Source organism: Chelmon rostratus, chromosome 6 (assembly GCF_017976325.1).
Source record: "Chelmon rostratus isolate fCheRos1 chromosome 6, fCheRos1.pri, whole genome shotgun sequence".
In the NCBI taxonomy this organism is placed as follows: domain Eukaryota; kingdom Metazoa; phylum Chordata; class Actinopteri; order Chaetodontiformes; family Chaetodontidae; genus Chelmon; species Chelmon rostratus.
Genome location: NC_055663.1, coordinates 85,301 through 104,462, shown reverse-complemented (window position 1 = coordinate 104,462; position 19,162 = coordinate 85,301). Strand labels below are relative to the sequence as shown.

General features: G+C 42.2%; 1 protein-coding gene across 2 annotated transcripts; it reads left to right on the top strand.

Annotated features, from left to right (window-relative positions):
- The first annotated feature begins 198 nt into the window (after positions 1–198).
- nup205 (nucleoporin 205) lies at positions 199–19,069 on the top strand. 2 transcript variants are annotated; one of them, XM_041938432.1, is made up of 42 exons: positions 199–330; positions 1,167–1,309; positions 1,467–1,638; positions 1,862–2,006; positions 2,748–2,907; positions 3,097–3,325; positions 3,460–3,624; positions 3,759–3,934; positions 5,992–6,108; positions 6,218–6,355; positions 6,507–6,657; positions 6,937–7,142; positions 7,273–7,455; positions 7,821–7,871; positions 8,183–8,392; positions 8,532–8,769; positions 8,861–9,050; positions 9,280–9,400; positions 9,762–9,843; positions 9,990–10,154; positions 10,283–10,407; positions 10,599–10,713; positions 10,930–11,079; positions 11,875–11,949; positions 12,130–12,287; positions 12,385–12,465; positions 12,750–12,941; positions 13,195–13,396; positions 14,306–14,404; positions 14,532–14,677; positions 14,933–15,124; positions 15,225–15,346; positions 15,751–15,883; positions 16,250–16,376; positions 16,494–16,567; positions 16,691–16,819; positions 17,019–17,145; positions 17,370–17,542; positions 17,698–17,827; positions 18,036–18,164; positions 18,271–18,347; positions 18,510–19,069. In XM_041938432.1, the coding sequence occupies exons 1-42, from the start codon at positions 303–305 to the stop codon at positions 18,660–18,662; spliced, it is 5,979 nt and encodes a 1,992-aa protein (XP_041794366.1). In that variant the 5' UTR covers positions 199–302; the 3' UTR covers positions 18,663–19,069. The 2 variants fall into 2 exon arrangements, with proteins under 2 accessions (XP_041794366.1, XP_041794365.1); XM_041938431.1 differs by having other exon boundaries at positions 14,529–14,677.
- Positions 19,070–19,162: the final 93 nt, after the last annotated feature.

Sequence of the window (19,162 nt, the reverse complement as noted above, 5' to 3'; positions counted from 1 at the left end):
AATGAGACAACCCAATTAAACTAATCATTAAATTACTTCTTGAGTTAATCTGCAATGGTAAACTACAATTCCCACCCACTTAGACGGCTCCTACGATTCGAGGACCTCGCCTGAAGAGATTATACAGAATGACGGCAATGCCTAAAATATCTTCCTACGTAGTTACCCAGCATACACATTAAATTAGAACTGGTTCATTTTTTGTTGAACAAATGTTATCAAAGCGTGCTTAGTGAATTTATCATTTTAAATTTCACACCGGCACTACCTCAGAACCATCTGTTCAATTTTCCGAGTGTATCATGGCGGCGCAGATGGCGGTAAATTCAGGTATGAATTATATTTCTTTCATTAAGTGTAACTCAGACGAGTTCATTTCTAGCGGTTGTTCTTCGTTGGTATTTAACATATAAGCCCGTACATATTGTCTTTTTACCGCCAGTTGTGTTGCATGTCATGTTATGACCGCATGGTGATGGACCATTCAAGTTCAGGCTCTGGCTGCTAGGCTAACTTAGCCTAGCCTCCTATTAAACGTTGGGTTAGCTAGCGTTGGTTAAACAAACAAACAAACAAATTGGTGGGAACGCACGTTTACACCTAGTGTTAACATACATCCTTAACCACTGCCACACGGTCTATGTGACTCCTCTGACGTGACACCTGTCAGATGGGTCAGCAGACGAGGTCACTTACTTGTAAATGAAACTCAAACAAACTGACTTGGAACACGCAAAGAAATGTTTGGCAACACTGCTTATGTGTTGTGGTGCACCACGCCTAAAGTTAACTGTCAGACAAGTTCGCGTAAGAGATCCAGGCTTATACCAGCCTCCAGTTTATTGTGCTGTCCTCTATGGAAGCTCATCACAATGTCAGAATCAAGAATCACTTCCCAGCACCCGTCCTTTCAGACATTTACATCATACTTTACATTTCCATTTATTGCATAGAAGATTATTCACTAACAGTGTATTGCCATAATACAATTTAATTCTTGCCAAATATGAGTGTATGATTCAGCAGAACCTATGCATCATTTGTGGGACACACAAAATACATAAAACAAGCGAAACAAATTATAAGATTATAAGAAATGTACACAGTAGGATGGGTCGAAATCAGTTCTGCACGTGTGTGATGAGACAAGACCCTTACCCACTCAGGAGCCAGTCTGTGGGGGCCGCTAAAGGAGTTGTGGGAAACAGTGGATGGCGCAGTGTTGAGGAGACAGCCAGAGAGTGTCCACCTCCTTGACCTGCAACTGAAGAAACACAAAGCGCACTTCCTCTCACTCTTTAGGAACCCGGTGAGATGCATCCTTTGTAATAGCTGTCATTTCATATTGGAGCAGTGCAATAGTATATGCAACTCCCTTGGTGCAGACAGACACATTTTTGATTTCCAGCGTGTTTTCTGAGGCTCTCATGTTAATTACATCATGTCTTTTCTTTCCTTGTTTTCAGCCAAAGAGTGCAGAGCAGAGGGAGAAGGTGCGTAAAGCCAGCACAGAAGGCATCGCCATCCAGGGTCAGCAGGGGTCACGACTCCTTCCAGAGCAGCTTCTCAAAGAGGCCTTCATCCTCAGTGATTTGTTTGATATTGGAGAGTTGGCAGCTTTGGAACTTCTGTTGGCAGGTAAGGTGGACATAGAAAATGAATGTAGAAAGTTGTCTCGTCAGTTTAATGACTTTGTACTATGTTGCATTTTGTGTTGTAGATACAGCACTCATGTTAGTTGATAATGGCTGTTTTGTTTCAGTTTGTCCTGATCAAATCCATATTTTGGAGGCAAGGCCTTGCGTACCTTTCAGTAGTAGAGACACTAACATTTCACACTGAATATATTTATTGTATTCAGGTGAACACCAGCAGCCCCATTTTCCAGGTCTGACACGAGGTCTAGTAGCAGTGCTGCTCTACTGGGATGGAAAGCTTTGTGTGGCTAACTCCCTGCGCACACTCATCCAGTCACGCAATGGCAAGACCTTCACCCTGGACCTGAGGTAATAATGCTATCACTATAATGCACTGGAAAACAATCCTGCCTCAGTGTTTTGATCTCTGGCCCCTCTGTCTTATAACAAGACCAGAGGGCAATCCAGTCACTCCAAACATGAGAATGTATGTCAAACAAGAAAGGAAATGTTGAAAAGCTTTTATTGTAATGGCTAAATCATGAAACATGAAATACCAAAATGTTTCGATCACTAGGTCTTCATCAGGGCTCCAAACAACACGTGTGTATATAATGTCTGTATAATGGCCTTGCATTTGTGCGTCCTTATAATTTTTGCTTTTAATTTTTAGATTTATTTTTAATCTTAACTTTTGTTACACTGTACTTTATTCAGACGTTGCACATAAGTCCCATCCTGTTCTGTTTTACTTCACCCATTGTTTTTCATGTTGTCCTTGGTGTTTTATTTATGAATTTAGTCATGTGCTTTTTAAAGTTTTATTGCTGCTTTATCCTTTATGCCATCCTGGGTATCCATAAATTACTGAGTATTTTATGTTTCTGTGTTTGTTGTAAAGCACTTTAACACTGGTTTTAATATGTGCCATACAAATAAACTTTATATTTATAATGTTATTGCTACTTTATTAGTACATTTAAACAATATCAGATGCTTTTAAATGTCTGAATTATGAGCATGTTATTGTCCTGTTGTTTTTATTTAATACATATGAGTTCTTTGTTATTGACCTGTACTGTTTGTTTGTTTGTTTGTTTTCTCACCCAGTGGGGAGCTGGTTGCTTTGACGACACATTTTACAGATGAACTTATGAACCAGGGTCTGACCAAACGCATCCTAACCTTGGTGTCAGAAATAAATGTGACACGTGAGTTTGAACGGCTGCAGAAGGAGCGTGGCCTGGGCAACGAGAAGCACAGGAAAGAGGTGGGAGCAAATCTTGTGTGTTAATTCAAAACAGAGATAATTATTATTGTTTTTGAAGCCAGTTTCAAGTGGCCTTTTGAAGAACTGCATTTTCTTGCACCTTGGCTTCATTTTGCAGCCCCAGGGGCTGCCCATTGGAGAATGTATGGCAGGGAATATGGAGAGCATAACTCTCTCTCTTGTCCCCAGGTTTCTGACCTCATCAAAGAATCCCGGCAGGCCCTGGCAGACAGCCTGTTTTCATGGACCTGCCAATCACCTTTGACTAAAGATGACACCCTGGCTCTAATTAGCCACCTGGAGACAGTGACAGCTCAAGCTGATGGCTCATTGGACAGTGTGAACCTGGCTCTGGTCATGGCACTGCTCTACTGCTTGGATGTCAGCTTCGTAGAACAGGGAACAGAAGATAGAGAAGGTGAGAACATGTTGGATTCATATAATGTCTATAATTTGAATTTTGATTAAACTCACTGGTTGCCATGCATAAGAATGTTAGTTTCATCATTTTGCTTTTATAGCTAGTGAAGGACTGTGACTGTGTTTCTCTAGACCTGCTCCAGGCACTGCCGTTGCTGACTGAGAGGCAGTATGTGTCAGCAGTGCACAGTCGTCTGATGGATGGCCAGTTGTGGAAGCTTCCAGGTCTGCAAGCTGTGTGTCGACTGGCCTGGGCTCTTAGTCTGAGGGTCCTTTCCCAGCTACCGCAGGGATGTGGTAAGGTTTTTATCCCTTGGACATTCATTAAATATGCCTTTTATCTGTTTGAAGAAAACCTTTTGAAGGATGATGAGCTCTAAAGGACAGTAGCCCTTTTAAATGTAGCATATTTGTGTGTGTGTGCTGTGCAGCCCTGGTTGAGTTCACTGAGGCAGACGAGGCTTTGGCTGACCAGGCTCTTCTAGGAGATGTTTTCCTGTTTGTGAAAGAGGGCATGCTGGGATGTGAAAGTTTTAGCCAGGAAGAGTTTTACATCCGCCGCCTCCACTCACTCATCACGGACTTCCTGGCACTCATGCCAATGAAGGTGAGATGTTGAGTCAGAGGTTGATTTGTATTGTTATCATTTTGTAGTGTCAGCTTGTTCGAATTTGATGATCGCAGGTTGTAGTTTTTTGCAACCTGAGAAAATTATTTAATGACCATCTTTTTTTTTCCATCATAATTTTTTTTATTGAGTTTTAAAGCATTTTCATGTACAAATATGAAAAAACAACAACAACAAAAAAAAAAACAAGATTACAACAACAATAACCCCAAAACAAAGGCTTCTCTGTTTTATACTGTGTGATTAAACACAAATATATAATTCACCCATAATAAGGATGTGGAGTATCAAAACAAGAAAAAGAGAAAGGAGAAAATAAAAAACTACGCCTCCTCCTCCATCTCACTCCCCATACCACTCAAATCCACATTCTCCATGTATTCAATAAAAGGTCCCCAAATGTTTTGAAATAGTTTCCCTTTTATAATGTAAGTTATCTTCTCCATAGGTAAAGTTGTAGATATTTCTTTAATCCAGTTAATGAATTTTGGTTTACTTTTACTTCTCCATGAGGTTGCTATAACTCTTTTTGCGAGCAGGAGACATAAATCCAGGGCAGTAATTATTTTTCTAGATATATGCTGTCTATCAGGATATAAACCGAGGATAAACAATTTAGGGTCAAGGACTAATTGTATCCCTAAAATTCCCTTTAAAGCTTGTTTAATCTCCCACCAGAACTAATGGACTTTACTGCATTCCCAAACACAGTGAAAAAATGTCCCCTTCTCCTCTCTGCACCTGATGCACAAGTCCGGGATATCATTATTGTACTTTTACTAAGCTTTTCTGGAGTCACGTATGTCCTCATTAACCAGCTATATTGCAGAACTTTGAGGCGTGTATTGGTAGTTTGTGTTTGTGCTTTAGCACACGCTTCCTCCCAATCCTCAGAGGACAAGTCCTCCTGCAAATCTTGCCTCCAGGTGTTAAGTTTACGTAAAGAAAATTCAGAGGATCCCCCTGCTAACATGTTATACAGTCTGGAGATAATTCCCTTTCCAAGGCAATCTTTTTTCATTTCGATTTCCAAAGTGGACAGTGAGGGGATCGATACACACTGGTTTTGAGAGGATCTAATAAAGTTTCTCACCTGTAGATATTTGAATTGATGTTTGCTTGGAATGTCATACCTGGCAATCAACTCCTCAAATGACATCAAAATTCCAGCCTCTGATCCCATGAGGTCCCCTATTGTTTTTAAACCTTTTTCAGCCCACTTTCTAAAACCAGGGTCTGCTTTGCCTGGAGGGAATAAATGATTACCCCATATTGGGCTGAGGTGTGACAGAGAGGAGGATTCTCTTAAGTATTTCTTGATCTGATTCCAAATTATAATCATATTTCTGACGATAGGGTTTTTGGTCCCTTTTTTCAACATTTTAATATTTGCTGAGTATATGTACTGAGGGAGAGGGAGAGGGATTGAGCAGTTTTCCGTAGTCATCCAAGGTGGGGGGGATTTATCTGTAAAATAATACATCATAGTCCTCAACTGAGCTGCCCAATAATACCAGAGTGGATTGGGGCACTTCAGGCCTCCTCTATCATACGGTAGGTATAGAAGTGATAAATGTAGCCTCGGTCGTCTATTATTCCACAAAAAATGTACAAACATTTTCTTTAGAAGTGGGAATAAATTAACAGGAGGTGGCAATGGGATGTTCTGAAACAAGTACAGAAGCCTTGGCATTACATTTAATTTAAGAACATTAATTCTTGCTATAAGCGATAAGGGCAGGGAGTTCCATCTATCTATAGAGGAAGTAATTGAATCTACCATTGGCCTGTAGTTAACCTCGACAATATCTCTTATACACGGCACAATCTTAATTCCCAAATATGTAAAACAATCTACTTTTCTGAATTGGAACGAAGCCCCGGCACCATTTCTTTCTTCTGAGTTAAGTAACATTAGTGAAGATTTGTCTTTGTTCACTTTATACCCTGATATCTTTCCAAATGTGTTTATTAGATCTAACAGGGCTGGAATAGAATTTTTCAATTTAATGACCATCTTTTTGGTGTCTTTGTAGGTGAAGCAGCTTCGTAACCGTGCTGATGAGGATGCCCGTCTGGTGCACATGTCCCTGCAGATGGACAGTGACCTTCCATCATCGTTATGCAAGGATTTAGACCACCTTATGATCCTTGTCAGTCTTTTTCATTTGCACACATACATATTAACGACCAACGTCACCTTTCCTCAGAGTTTAGCTGATTATATTGGGTAACAGTGTTGGTTACTGCTTTGTCTTTCAGATTGGAGAGTTTTACAGTAAGGACTCATTTGGGCTTGAGTTGGGTCTGGAGTTCTGGTGTCCCACAGAGTCTCTCCAACACACCTCCCTGCAAGGATCCTACCTGGGAATGGCACTACAAAGGCCTCCACATAAACAGGTGAGTGCTGTGTTTTCAGGATCCTGATCTCACTAGAAATTTGAATTCTCATATCAATAATTGTGATGTTGTTTAAAAAAAATGCTGAAAAAAAGCATTTTGCATGCCATTCTTCTTCTGCTGAAAGGTCTTTTTGTATACTGCGATGCAGGTTGTTTTGTCCAAGTTTGTACGTCAGATGGGAGACCTTCTGCCCTCCACCCTCTATATCTCCTATCTCCGTATGCTGAAAGGTCTCGCTAATGGTCCTCAGTGTGCCCACTACTGCTTCAGCCTGCTTAAAACCAATGGAGCCACGCACAGTAAGAGCATATCTTAAATTGAAACCAGCTTGGCCTTTTGAATTGATAAATTGACTGGATTTTGTGGACAGAAATTTCTGTCTTGACTTGAGTTTTGACTATGTTCGTGCCTGTTCAGTAGTAAATATGAAAGGAATGGTGTAGAGACTTGAAAATGAAAAATGAAAGATTAATGTATCTTCAAATTAGGTGATATGAACTGGTGACCCTAAAAGCCTTTTGCTCTAATTCAATACCAATCCAAATGAGTGCCCACTAAGTTCCCGTACATATATGCAGGTGACAACATCCAGGGAGTTTCAGGCAGCCCGGTGTCTTGGGAGCATTTTTTTCACTCCCTTATGCTCTACCATGAGAACCTGCGACGAGACTTTCCAAATCCAGATGCGGCACAGTACCGCCACCCACCACTAAGGGGCATCACTCAAAGAGAGCTGGAAGGACTCACCTCATTTTTGCAGCTGCTCACCACCATCATCACATGGGTATGGTACAACACTAGAAGGATGAGCGTAGTGTGTTTGTAATACTCAGGTTTCTGAGATTGTTGTTGTCCAACTGTAATGGAATGTGTGTGTGTGTGCATGCGTGCGTGCGTGTATGTTTTTTCCCTAGAGTGAAAATGCTCGACTGGCGTTGTGTGAGCATCCCCAGTGGACCCCAGTTGTAGTGATGTTGGGGTTGCTGCAGTGCAGCGTTCCTCCTGTCCTGAAGGCGGAGGTCCTGCACTGCCTAGCAGCCTTTGGGAAGTCACCAGAGATTGCCGCTTCACTCTGGCAGTCACTGGAGTACACACAGGTTAGCCGTTATAAAGAAACAGAACAGTTTTACTTGATTATTTTAGAAGAAGGAGAGTCTGCCTTTTGTCATTTGTGGTATGAAAATGCTCGTCATTTGATACCTTACACCGTATGGAGCTCAGGATTGAGTCCGTCAAGCATTCTTAGTTTGTCAGTAATATCAGACTAACAACAAAACGACTAACCTCTGTTTGTCAGTCGTATGATCTGAGTAGCTATCAGATTTTCTCAAACAGTTGGAATGTTGAGGAATGTTCCCTTATCTTCGCCTAAAACGCTGAATTCTTGTTTTGCAGCTTACTGTGTTGTCAGATCTTTTTATGTCAGATTTAAAGTTTGGTAACTTCATATTCTTTACCACAGATCCTTCAGACAGTGCGAGCCCCAGGACAGAGGCAGGCAGCTGGAATTGAGGTGAGTCTCTAATGTTTAGTGAGTAGTGAGTGCTTTTTAATTTGTTTGTATTCACATAACATTTGGCTGATGATTTCCCAAAGGCAATAGTTTTAAGACTCAAATGTGTTGTTGTGATGCAAAATATTGCAGACAGGAAGTGAGTTCTTATCTTTAAATTTTATGTTGTGGTAAAGTTAGTGTGGTCAGTGGAGACTGCAAATGAACTGATATTCTCTCATCAGTGTGAAAACCTCCTGTTCAAAAGTTATTTAACCTGTATGATGCACATTTGTATGGCAAACTTTTTCATCAGTTATTTTGGCTCTCAGGTGGAGCTGAATGAGATTGAGTCAAGCTGTGAGGAGTACCCCCTGACACGAGCCTTCTGTCATCTGACCAGCACATTGGTTGAGAGTAGCCTGCCCGTCAATTTAGGGGCAGGGCTGCGCGTGCCAGGCTTTCAGCCCTACCTGAACTTTTTGCGTGACTCTGTGTTCCTGCCTTTCCCCACCAGAGCATATCACCGTCCAGCTGAGAAGGTAAAGTGCTGTGTAGCATTCTCCTGGTGTCTTCACAAGGCGGAGACATGTAGCAGCAGAATGCATGTGTGCTCTTTGAACTACACAAACCACTGTTCATGTGTTTTTCTTTGTTTGGTTTTTTTTTGTCATCTGTCAGTGGGAGGTTGCTGACGCTGTCCTGGAGGTTTTCCACAAGCTGCTACGGGACTATGAGCCCCAGCCGTCAGACTTTGTCCAGGAAATGGTGGAGCTGCAGGGCGAGCAGGTCCCAGCCCACAAGCCCCCCGGACACAGCATCATATTCCACCTGCTCAATGACTCGCCCATGCTGGCACTCTGCCTCAGCCTGCTGGAGGAGGGTGTACGCCAGCTGGACACCTATGCACCTTTCCCTGGTGAGAGAACATATGCTGCGATCCAAAGACTTTGTGTGTGTGTGTGTTCGTGCATTTTCTGACGCCATGCTCCGTTACTCTTCCCCTTCAGGTAAGAAGCACTTGGAGTCGGCAGTGCTCCACTGCCTGCGTCTGCTGGACTTGGCTCTGCAGAAGGAGGTGGTGTTCATGGACCTTCTCAGGGAGAGCCAAGCCTCCCTGCTGGTTTCCCCCTTAGAGCAGCTCCTCCAGGGGGTCAGTCCTCAAACTCGAAGGGCTGATCACATTGTCAATATTGCCAGGTTAGCCCATCCAGCCTTTAATACAAACTGCCTCATTGACCAAGTGTTTGCTGAGTCTGTTCTTGATTGTTTGTCTTCCCTTTATCTTTTCATTCTTTTCTAGTTAGCAGAGTTGAAATGTTATATTAACCATCATACTCAGATGTCATCTGAGGAAAACTGCTCTTTCAAATGCCTTTGTGTTCAGAATGGGTATAACTTAATGGTAACCCATATTTGTCCCTTGCAGGTATCTATACCACAGCAGCTCCAACCCAGAGGCTGCATTCCAGAGTGCTAAGATCCTGCGTCGTATCGCCAACTACCCCAACATTCAGAATAGACTGGTGGGAGATTTCACACATGACCAGGTATAAATGCAGACCTTTTGTTTTGTTTTGTTTTGTTTTTTTTTTTTGCTTTTTTTGAAAACTTTTATGTGAGAAATAATTTGAATTTTTGACTAAAATCGTAGCCTGTGTATTAAGTCAAACAAGAACATCAGAGTTTGTTTTTGTTTCTATTAAATGTATTAGTAAATTATACCAACTTGTCAATAATAATTAGTATCGTGTACAGCCTACAAAATCTACATTGTAATGTAATGCTGTCTGCATGTCTTGGAAAAGGCTTCACAATGGTGATGGTGTGTTTTTGACTTGTTCTGTGCTGGTGATGTTTGAAACTTTTGTTGTGTTGGAAGTTGGCATCAGTGTTGTCTCTGTCCTTCAGACTGTGAGTGACAAGCTTATGGCGGGCTTCGTGGAGTGTCTTGACAATGAAGAGGCAGAGGAGGGAACAGAGAAAGGAGATGGTGAGACAGACATCTTGTTGTCTAAAAACTTTACCAACTTCTGTGTTTCATTTAAATCTTGCTGTTTCAATACGATGACAGCTAAACCTGTGTATCTTAACGGTTGCATTCAAACTCACCCACTTCATTACCTCCAAAACTTCTAGACTCAGACCCACAAAAGAAGGTTGCAAGAATCCGACATGAAACCCAGACTCATATCCTGAACCTGCTTATCACATCCTTGGATCTGAAGACACCCAATCTGGCCCTTTATCTTTTGGGCTATGAAGTCAAGAAGCCTGTGTCCTCCACCAACCTCCAGGACCCAGGTCAGACCACAGCTGTAGCTTTTGGCATGTTAATTTGGGTGGCTGTTGTGATTTCAGTAATATTTGTGCTTGGATGTAAAAAGGGATCCCTTGACCTGAGTCTTATGGTTGATGATGCTGTGTTACAGGTGTGTTGGGATGTCCACGTAGCTGCCTGCACGCCATCTTGAGTCTTTTGCAGAGAGGCACTGAGAAGAGGTCAGGACCTGTACTCACACAGCAGGCCCCACACCTGGCTGAGCTCTGTTACCAGGTACACCTCATCCTCTACTCAGAACTCACAGAAATTAGGCACTTTGACATTGAGAGCAGCCTCTGCAGTGAGAGAGTGTCATCTTCATTTCATGCCCAGTAGGTTGAACGTATGTATGAAATTTGTGTTTGGGCTGATTGTCAGATTAATCAGTTTTTTTGGTTTGTTTTATTATTGTGCCTCTCTCTCAGGTGATCTACCAGCTGTGTGCCTGCCCAGACACATCTGGACCCACTATGCGCTATTTGAGAACCAGCCAGGACTTCCTGTTCTCTCACCTGCAGCACCTACCCTTCATCATGCCTAGTGAGTATTAGGGATGTGATGAATAAAAAGCAAAATCAGTTGGAATTTGTGGTTGTTTTGTATTACTGCGAAAAGGAAATAATGATTCAGTGTTATTTTAATATTACAAAGCTATGTACAGTAATTCACTGAAAAAAATCTTTAATGCAAGCTTATGTTGATAAGTGTGTTGTCTTTTCTTATCATTGCCTCAATTCTGCTTTCTGCTCTTGTCAGGTAATCCGATCGCTGCCCTCTCCCAGATGTCTTGGCTAATGAAAACAGCTGCAATTGAGCTGAGAGTGACCTCACTGAACCGCCAGCGTTCACATACACAACGCCTCGTCAGCCTCCTGTTGGATGACCAGCCACACACTCAACATACAGGTATATCAGGTGTCAAGTGTCTATATATGTGTCTCTAATTCTTCAAATATTAGGTGTCAATAGCCACTTTTAATAGGGGGTGAGTTTCCTTTTTGAAACAGCTAAATGATTTGTTTTATTTATAATATTTATTTGTTTAAAAGATCTTAAACTTAAACGCTGCTGTCAGGATGTTTTCCTCAGCCGAGGAAGCATGATCACATTACACTGATCCTGGCTTCCTTACACTGGCTATGTGTTGCTTTTAGAATAAATTTCAAGATATTGATCATTTATCAAGCCTTGAGAGGCCTAGCCTAAGTTATTTAACAAATATTTTATTGCCCTATGTCCCTTTCTGATCCCTGAGATCCTCAGATCTATTGTTCCTAGTCGCTTCAAGGTCCAAATAAATACAGAAAGATAATAGAGGTCAGGGCTCCTAGATTTTGGAATGACCGGGGCCCCAAACTGTCTCATCTTTTAAATCTCTTTTTAAAAACCCACTTTTTTAGAATTGCATTTTTGTGATTTAATTTGTTTTCAAACATTTTAGTTCAATTAACTCTCTTAATATCTCTTTGTGTTTTCTTTGTATTTTGTTTTTATTATGAAGCTCTTTGAAACTGTGTTTTGAAAGGTGCGATATAAAGTTTAAAATAAAAATAATATTAATAATAATTATTATTGTTATTATTCTGTTCAGAAGTAATGATCACATACCTCTGCATGCATACTCAAACCCCTATTCACCATGACTACACAACAAAGCTCATTAATCAGTGAACCTAAGAACCTCATAATCTTTCATTTTAGCTGATGGGGAATCAGGCATGGAGGAAGAAACCAGATCAGTCAGTGGTTTCCTGCATTTTGACACAGTTTCTAAAGGTTTGTGCCAATTTAATACACATTTAAATAAAACATGGTTAGCGAAATACAATCAACATTTAACAAGTCTTTACAAGGTTTGAGTAATTATTGAAGCTGTCATCTAACTTTCCTCTTTGAAAATTCTACCAGATTTTTTCTGACTTTTACTCTCATGTTGTCCTTGTTTGGTGCCATCAGTACGCAGGAAGTTGCTGAGTGTGCTGGATGCCATCGACTTCAGTCAGGACATGCCTGAGCTGCTGCAGCTGGACTTCTTTGAGCGCACTCAGATAGAGCAGGTGATCTCCAACTGTGAGCATGTCAATGAGCAAGGACATACTGTGTGCAACGTTAAGGTGGGTTTCCAGAGTGAACACATAATCCTCTCTCTGCTTTGTTTTGTGTTTGGTCTTCCACTGATGTGTCATATTTTGTTTTTAATTTTCATCACAGTTGCTACACAGAGTGCTGGTCGCTGAGGTGAATGCACTGCAAGGAATGGCAGCGATTGGACAGAGGCCCCTGTTAATGGAGGTGAGTGAACAAAAACTAATGGGACTCGTGTACTTTAGAAACATGTTGTGGGGCAGGAATAACCAAAGAGGAGCCATCATGCAATGGACTGTAACTTTGGAAATCTGGTTTCCAGCTACTTTACTAGGCTATTAAAATTTTGAAATGACCCCTTTTGACCAGTGCTGGGATTGAAGATGCTGTAGAGTTTCCCATCACTAATGCTTTGAATCTTTTCGAGATAACAGCTGCAGTTAATAATATTTTGTCCACATTCATCTTAGTCCCTGATTGTACTCTTCTAGGAGGTGAACTCCATCCTACAGCAGGTGGTGGAGCGCAATCGTGTGCGTCGAAGTTTGAGTGCGAAGCGACATGCGCTGCGGTCCTGGAGGAGCCTGGTAGAAACGCTGCTGACCGCCTGCCCTGCTGATCTCATACCTGCTGACGACAGGCAGCTCATCATCAGAGACCTGTTGCTAGACCTGCATGATAAGGTCAGTGAGGACATTTGTCACATGGAGGGTACAACTCCTTTTACTGTATTTAGATGCAGTAATTTATGAAAAGGATTGTCTTGGTACAATTTGCATCACCCATTTGCTATCATAAGGAACATGTTTAAGGGTGTCATGGCTTTTATTCAGTGCTCATCATCACGTGTGTACTGAATAAATCAAAGGACAGATATAATAATACCTCAAATGTGCGGGATGTTACAACAACTAAATGTAAACATGTGTTGTCCAGGTGTTATCTGAGGATGCAGCAGGTGAACTGATGCCCATTGTTGCTGGGGCAGTCTTCACTCTGACCGCCCACCTCAGCCAATCAGTCCTGTCTGAGCAGCAGCAGGGGGTGGGATTGGAAGCATCCTCCGGCTTTGCCTCCATCGCCAACTCCGCCCTGCACCTGATTCTCCGCAAGCTGCTCGATTTCATCCTTTGTACCGGTTAGTGACAACTTAAAACCTCTTTCACCTATATAAAGCCATGTTTCTCAGATGAGATGTTGGTAGGCCTCTCTGCAGGCTGTCGGAGTGTTAAGTATAGCTTTGTACTCAAGCCATACATCGCTGGAAAACTAAGACTCTTGTGATTTGATTGATGCAAACCATTTCAAGATACAATCACAACAATGGGTGCAATCAAATCCAACAACAAAGAAACAAATGATTATAAAACTGAGGCAACTTACTGATTAAGTCTTGTAGTAATCAACAAAAATCGAAAACACAAGAACAGTCTTGTTAGCTTGTTACATTGGCAAAGGTCCAGACGATACAGTCCAGCTGTTAAAAATGTTTCATCATGTCAAATTAGCTGTTCTAATCTTCCATTAGAACTCCAGTAACCATGTACATGTAGGCAATATATCAATTACAAAGTAGCTGCATTGACACCTCATTTGACCAGCCAGGATTTTCCGTGTCATGTTCACAGCTGGCAATAGCCAGCGAGACTGCATTGAAAGGAGGTGCCCTCCCTCTCTTACATGTACAAATAAATTGTAACCGATGTGCAGATGACTGGTGCTTCATATAGCCAATGAAATTCCTGGGTAATTTACAACCAAATCAAGGAATTCAGTGCAAATAAGGGATATTACACAGGGTTTGAAATGATAAATATAGTCACTGGCCTCAATATAATTCCCAAAATATGAATTTCGATGTATGCATAGATATAAATGTAGATATTTATCAAGATAAATACAGTAAGTGTTTTTTTTAGGAGAATGCCTAGATATTGTTGGAAAAACATGAAAAATTTACATTTTTATTGTGGTATTATCAATTTTTATTGAGCCTGGACAACGGTAAAGACTTCATGCTGTGTAACATTATCTTTTACACTTTAAGGAGGTGGATACCAGCGTCTGCGTGCTCACTTGTATGGCTCACTGCTGTACTACCTTCAAATTGCCCAGAAACCTGAAGAACCAGACACTCTGCAGACAGGTACAACACAGAAACATTAACACAGATAGTCTGTAATTAAGTCCCTTATCTGGTTTTATTAGAAAGGGACAATATACAGATGTTGTCTGGGTCATCTGAGAAAATCTCTCTCCTCCTCCTCCAGCAGGGAAGGCAATGTGGGAGCGTCTCACAGCTCCTGAAGATGGTTTCTCCAAACTGCAGAGAGAGAACCTCGCCATCATTGAGAGCTATGGCAGGGCTCTCATGGAGGTGGTGTGTCGAGACGCCTGTGATGGCCATGAAATTAGCAGGGTAAGAGCCCCACAACAACATTAGGACTCATGTACTTTGACATTTTCAGGAGTAGTCGGTTTCCAAAAACATAGTAAAATAAAATCTAGAAACTACAAGAAGTATACATGTCTGTTCAGAGGCTACATTTGCTGGAGAGGAATTTAGTCTAAATAGCTGAGACAAAAACCTGTATTTTTTGATTATCTAGCCAGGCTCATTGTTTTATTCTCAGTGCTTGCATTGTCATTCTTGTCTCCCCTCCTTGTATGTCAGATGCTGGCTCTGGCAGTGCTGGACCGGATCCTGTCCATAGACCGTCAGAACCAGTGGCTGGTTTACATCTCCAACAGTGGCTACCTGCGATCGCTAGTGGAGAGCCTGAGACAAGACGATGCTGCCCTGCAGAGCCTGCTCACACCTCAGCCTCCCCTCCTCAAACCACTCTACATCTATGAAAGCAAGATGGTGAAGAAACATGCTCTTAAACATATGCACTATGTTTTGTACTGTGTATTGTTATGATTATTGTTATTACGAGGGTACAAACTCTGCTGTGTGTTTTCAGGCTCTGCTGACTCGTGTGGCTAAGACGGGTCAGGGAGCTGTGGAGCTGCTGCGTTGTGGCCTGGTGGCACAGCTGATAGAGTGTCAGGTGTTTGACATGGTCCCTGACAGCGACGCACACAGGTATGGATGTGGAGAGGGAAGAAGGGAGGTGTTTAAGTAACTTCCTAGCATGTTTTTATCATTATGAAATTGTGATACTCTTCATTTATTGTTTTTGAGTTGGTCATTTTGAAGAAAACTTTCCCAGACAGTCAAGTCAGCTTAAACTCAGACCTGAGTCCTCAATTGGTTGATTTTACCAAGGTAGTGTTGAGATTTAAATATGTTAGTTATATGTTATAAATATGTTATGTTATGTCTTTTGGGAAAAATGTTGGGTTGTATGTGTCACTAACTTGTTCCTCAAGGAGAATTTTAAATGCATTTAACTGTCTTTTTTTTCTCTTGTCCAAATGACCTGTTTTCTTCAGGGGTCTGTTAATGGTGTTAGCTAAGTCTGTGTCTGTTCCCTTGCTGGTCTACAGGGTGGTGAGGGACCCATCAGGCTTCATCCCCAGCCCCATGGACCGCTACAGGCAGATTCTCTTACCGACTTTGAGACTTTTTCAGGTCATACTGACGTCTACCACTATGAATCACCAGCAGGGGGCAGCACAGGTAAGAACACAAGATTTTTTTCTTCTGCCCTGAAAATCCTACATGTCAGGATATTATTAATGAGAGATTACATCATATATATTGTCTTATGCCTGTACTGACTCTGTTGACCCTCATTTGGGTTAATGCTTCAAATACATCAGTGATCAGCTGGATAGTAAATAGAAAGCATGATTTCAAATTGAGCATATCTTGTTAAGAACAAGTGACAAGATACACAATTTTTGGAACATAAACATAATGGTAGTGTTTGCGAAGTTACAAACAGCTTAATAAATATTGCACTTAAGTTCTAACTTTCTCTTTTTCCCTTTGTGTGTGTGTGTGTGTGTGTGTGTGTGTGTGTGTGTGTGTGTGTGTGTGCAGGTTCTGCAGTGGCTGATAGTCCATGCAGACACCATTCAGTCCCTGTTGCGCTGTCAGGAGCTCAGTATGGGAGTTCTGCAGGAACTTTCCTTGCTTACTGGTATCATCAGCAAGACTGCTCTGCCAGGTACAATCACACAATCAGTCTTTGTAATATTTTTCCATTTCGGTTGTATAAACCATATACGTATGCACATACAGACTCTGTGAAATTGTGTTGTTCATGTACTGCTTGGTCTCTCAGGTGCCCTTGAGATGGGTGGGGAGGTCAACAGTGCTGCTCTTCTGGAGTTCCAGGGTCACATCAACAGATTCCAGGTTCATTGTTTTTGTCACGTATACAATACATGCCTTTTTATTTTCAATTTCTGTCTCCCTGCTGATACACGTCCATTTCACCGTGTGAGCTGTACAGTTGGTAATACATTTCTTCTGTTTTAGCGTCTCTGCCTGTCCCTGCTTGGCCGCCTGGCAGGGAGCGAGCGGGAGAGGTTGCTAAAGCAGGCTGAGATCGCTGCACCTGGAGACTCAGCAGACAGAAGAGACGAGATGGAGGTGGCCATGCAGCAGGTATGATGAAAAGTATTCTATAAATGAAACAGTAGTAGTGTATTCCTGGTGGGAAGTTACAAAGTGTAGTTTTCACATAATCTAGCAGTATAAAGGGCAGGGAAGGGAGGACAATGGGAAAAAATGTGTATGGAGTCTTGTATCCATAGTCATGATTATTCATGTCAGTGACCTGAGAGGTGATGTCCTCTGTGCCCAGGTGTGTGCTAACATTATGGAGTACTGCCAAACCCTGCTGCTGCAGAGCTCAGCCCAGGCCCAGTTCAGCATCTGTCTCTTCAGCCCGTCAGGCAGTGAGCCAGCTGGCAGGGACGGAGGACGCACAGGTCAGTGAGAATCTGCCCATACTGAAGAAGAAGTAAAGGAATTTCACTCCTGTTACTATGTACGGTGTGAAAAAGTCAGACTTTTCTACACTTTTAGTGCTTTTCATTGACTCATAGCTCATGTATCAAGCTAGAAATCCAGAATCCTTTGAGGTACTTCTAGCTTTTACCACAAGTTGGCATTTCATTTTTTAACATTTTTTATATACGTTTTTTTTTTTAAGATCTCTCATCCACTCTGCCGTCTCTGACTTACTCCCGGGCCCCCGGCCTGGGTCTGGTCCTGTACCTGCTGAAGAACAGTGCTGCAGATTTCTTCCGGTTCCACCAGAGTCACAGACAAAGCCTGGGCAAGCTGCAGAGCCTGGATCAGCTGCCTCCTGAGGAGCTCAAGGAGGTAAAGATGGACCGATACACTAAATTGCTCTGTCTTACACTCACTGTACTGCTGTACACATAGTCATGATAAAAAATAACTATTCTTTATTTATGGACCTTTTCGGCTCCAACCTGCATTGTCTTCAGTTCTAACCGGAGGCATGTTCTCTGTAGTTGTGCCAGGGTTTGGTGTCAGGCCCAGGAGGGGTGGAGAAACTCTCATCAGTCCAGAGGAGCTTGCTGGCCAAGAGACGACTGGTCCAGCTTATCAACAACAGGGCCAAGCTGCTGGCCTTGTGTTCCTGTATCCTTTGGCTCCTTGAAGGCACGGTTGTTGTCACACGATTTTTACAGCATTAGTTTTATAAAAACAACAACAATAACAACAACTAGACAGTTCAGGTTATTGTACATTTGTCTTTGGAAGTTGTGTTTAGGAAGTAGGAATAACACCATCTGGAAACACCACATCATGAGTTCTAGTGAAATACCTTGACCTGCATCTTCCTCAGATGTCATTGAGACATGTTTGTTTGTGTTATGGCGCCACCTGGAGTACTACTTGTTGCATTGTACTCCCACTGACACCAAGGACTCCCTATTGCCTGGAGCCAGTTTGTATAGATCACGCTTCACAGATGGTGAGAAATGCATCACAATGACATGCACACTGAAGCCAGGAAGACTTGGAATTGAGTGAATTTAGCTTGATTGCGTTCAATTCATTTAAATATTTCTGTTCTTCAGACTCGTTTGGCGGGTTACAGGCAAGTGGAGGTCGTGGCCTCAGCCTGTCCCGAGTCAGCCAACAAGACCTCGATCTGGTACGAAATAGCTGGCAACCAGCTGCACACATTGGCATGAGCAAAATGTTGTTACAGTTTGAATGCTGCTCGGACAAAACACTATGTTGTGCCAATGTCCGCTGTGCCTGTTTACATGTGTGAGTTAGATTATACGTGATCCCCTGTCTTCTGTTTGTGCAGCTGAAGAGCGACATGGCCGCAGGTTTCGGAGAGGCTCTGCAGAGGAAGCTGCTGGAGGTGGAGGGCTTGTACAGCCAGGTCCGCTCCCGCTACACTTTCATCCAGGCCCTGGTTCGCAGGGTCCGTGGCCTGCTCCGACAGCCCAAAAGCTGAGGCAAACACACAAATACAAAGACTTACCAAGAACCAAAATACTCAGTTTCTTACTGAATGATAACCTCTGCCCAGCAACTCCAGAAAACTAAACTACCAAGAAGTCCCAACTTTGTCTGTTTGCTTTTTCTGGCTGCATCGCTCCTTTTTACTGCCCTGTTTCAGTTCCTCTCTTGAGTATTGTGGGATGTTAATGCCATCATAACATACGGTGCACTCTGTGTGACCAATTCTAATTATGAAGTATGACTACCGCTGCGTAAGGAGCGTTCCTAAGAGAAGTCAGAAGACATTAACTTGCAGAACACATTTCTGAAATTTTTACTCAAGAGAATTTGATATTCTTCTGTTTGCTGATGTCTTTTTTTCCCCTTTTTGTGAAAATAAACATTTTCTAAATCTGTTAAATATTTGTCTAGTTCACATACACACACACACGCACACATGCACACATTACACAACAGACCACCTAAACCGCAGCAGTAAGTAGCAAATTCATT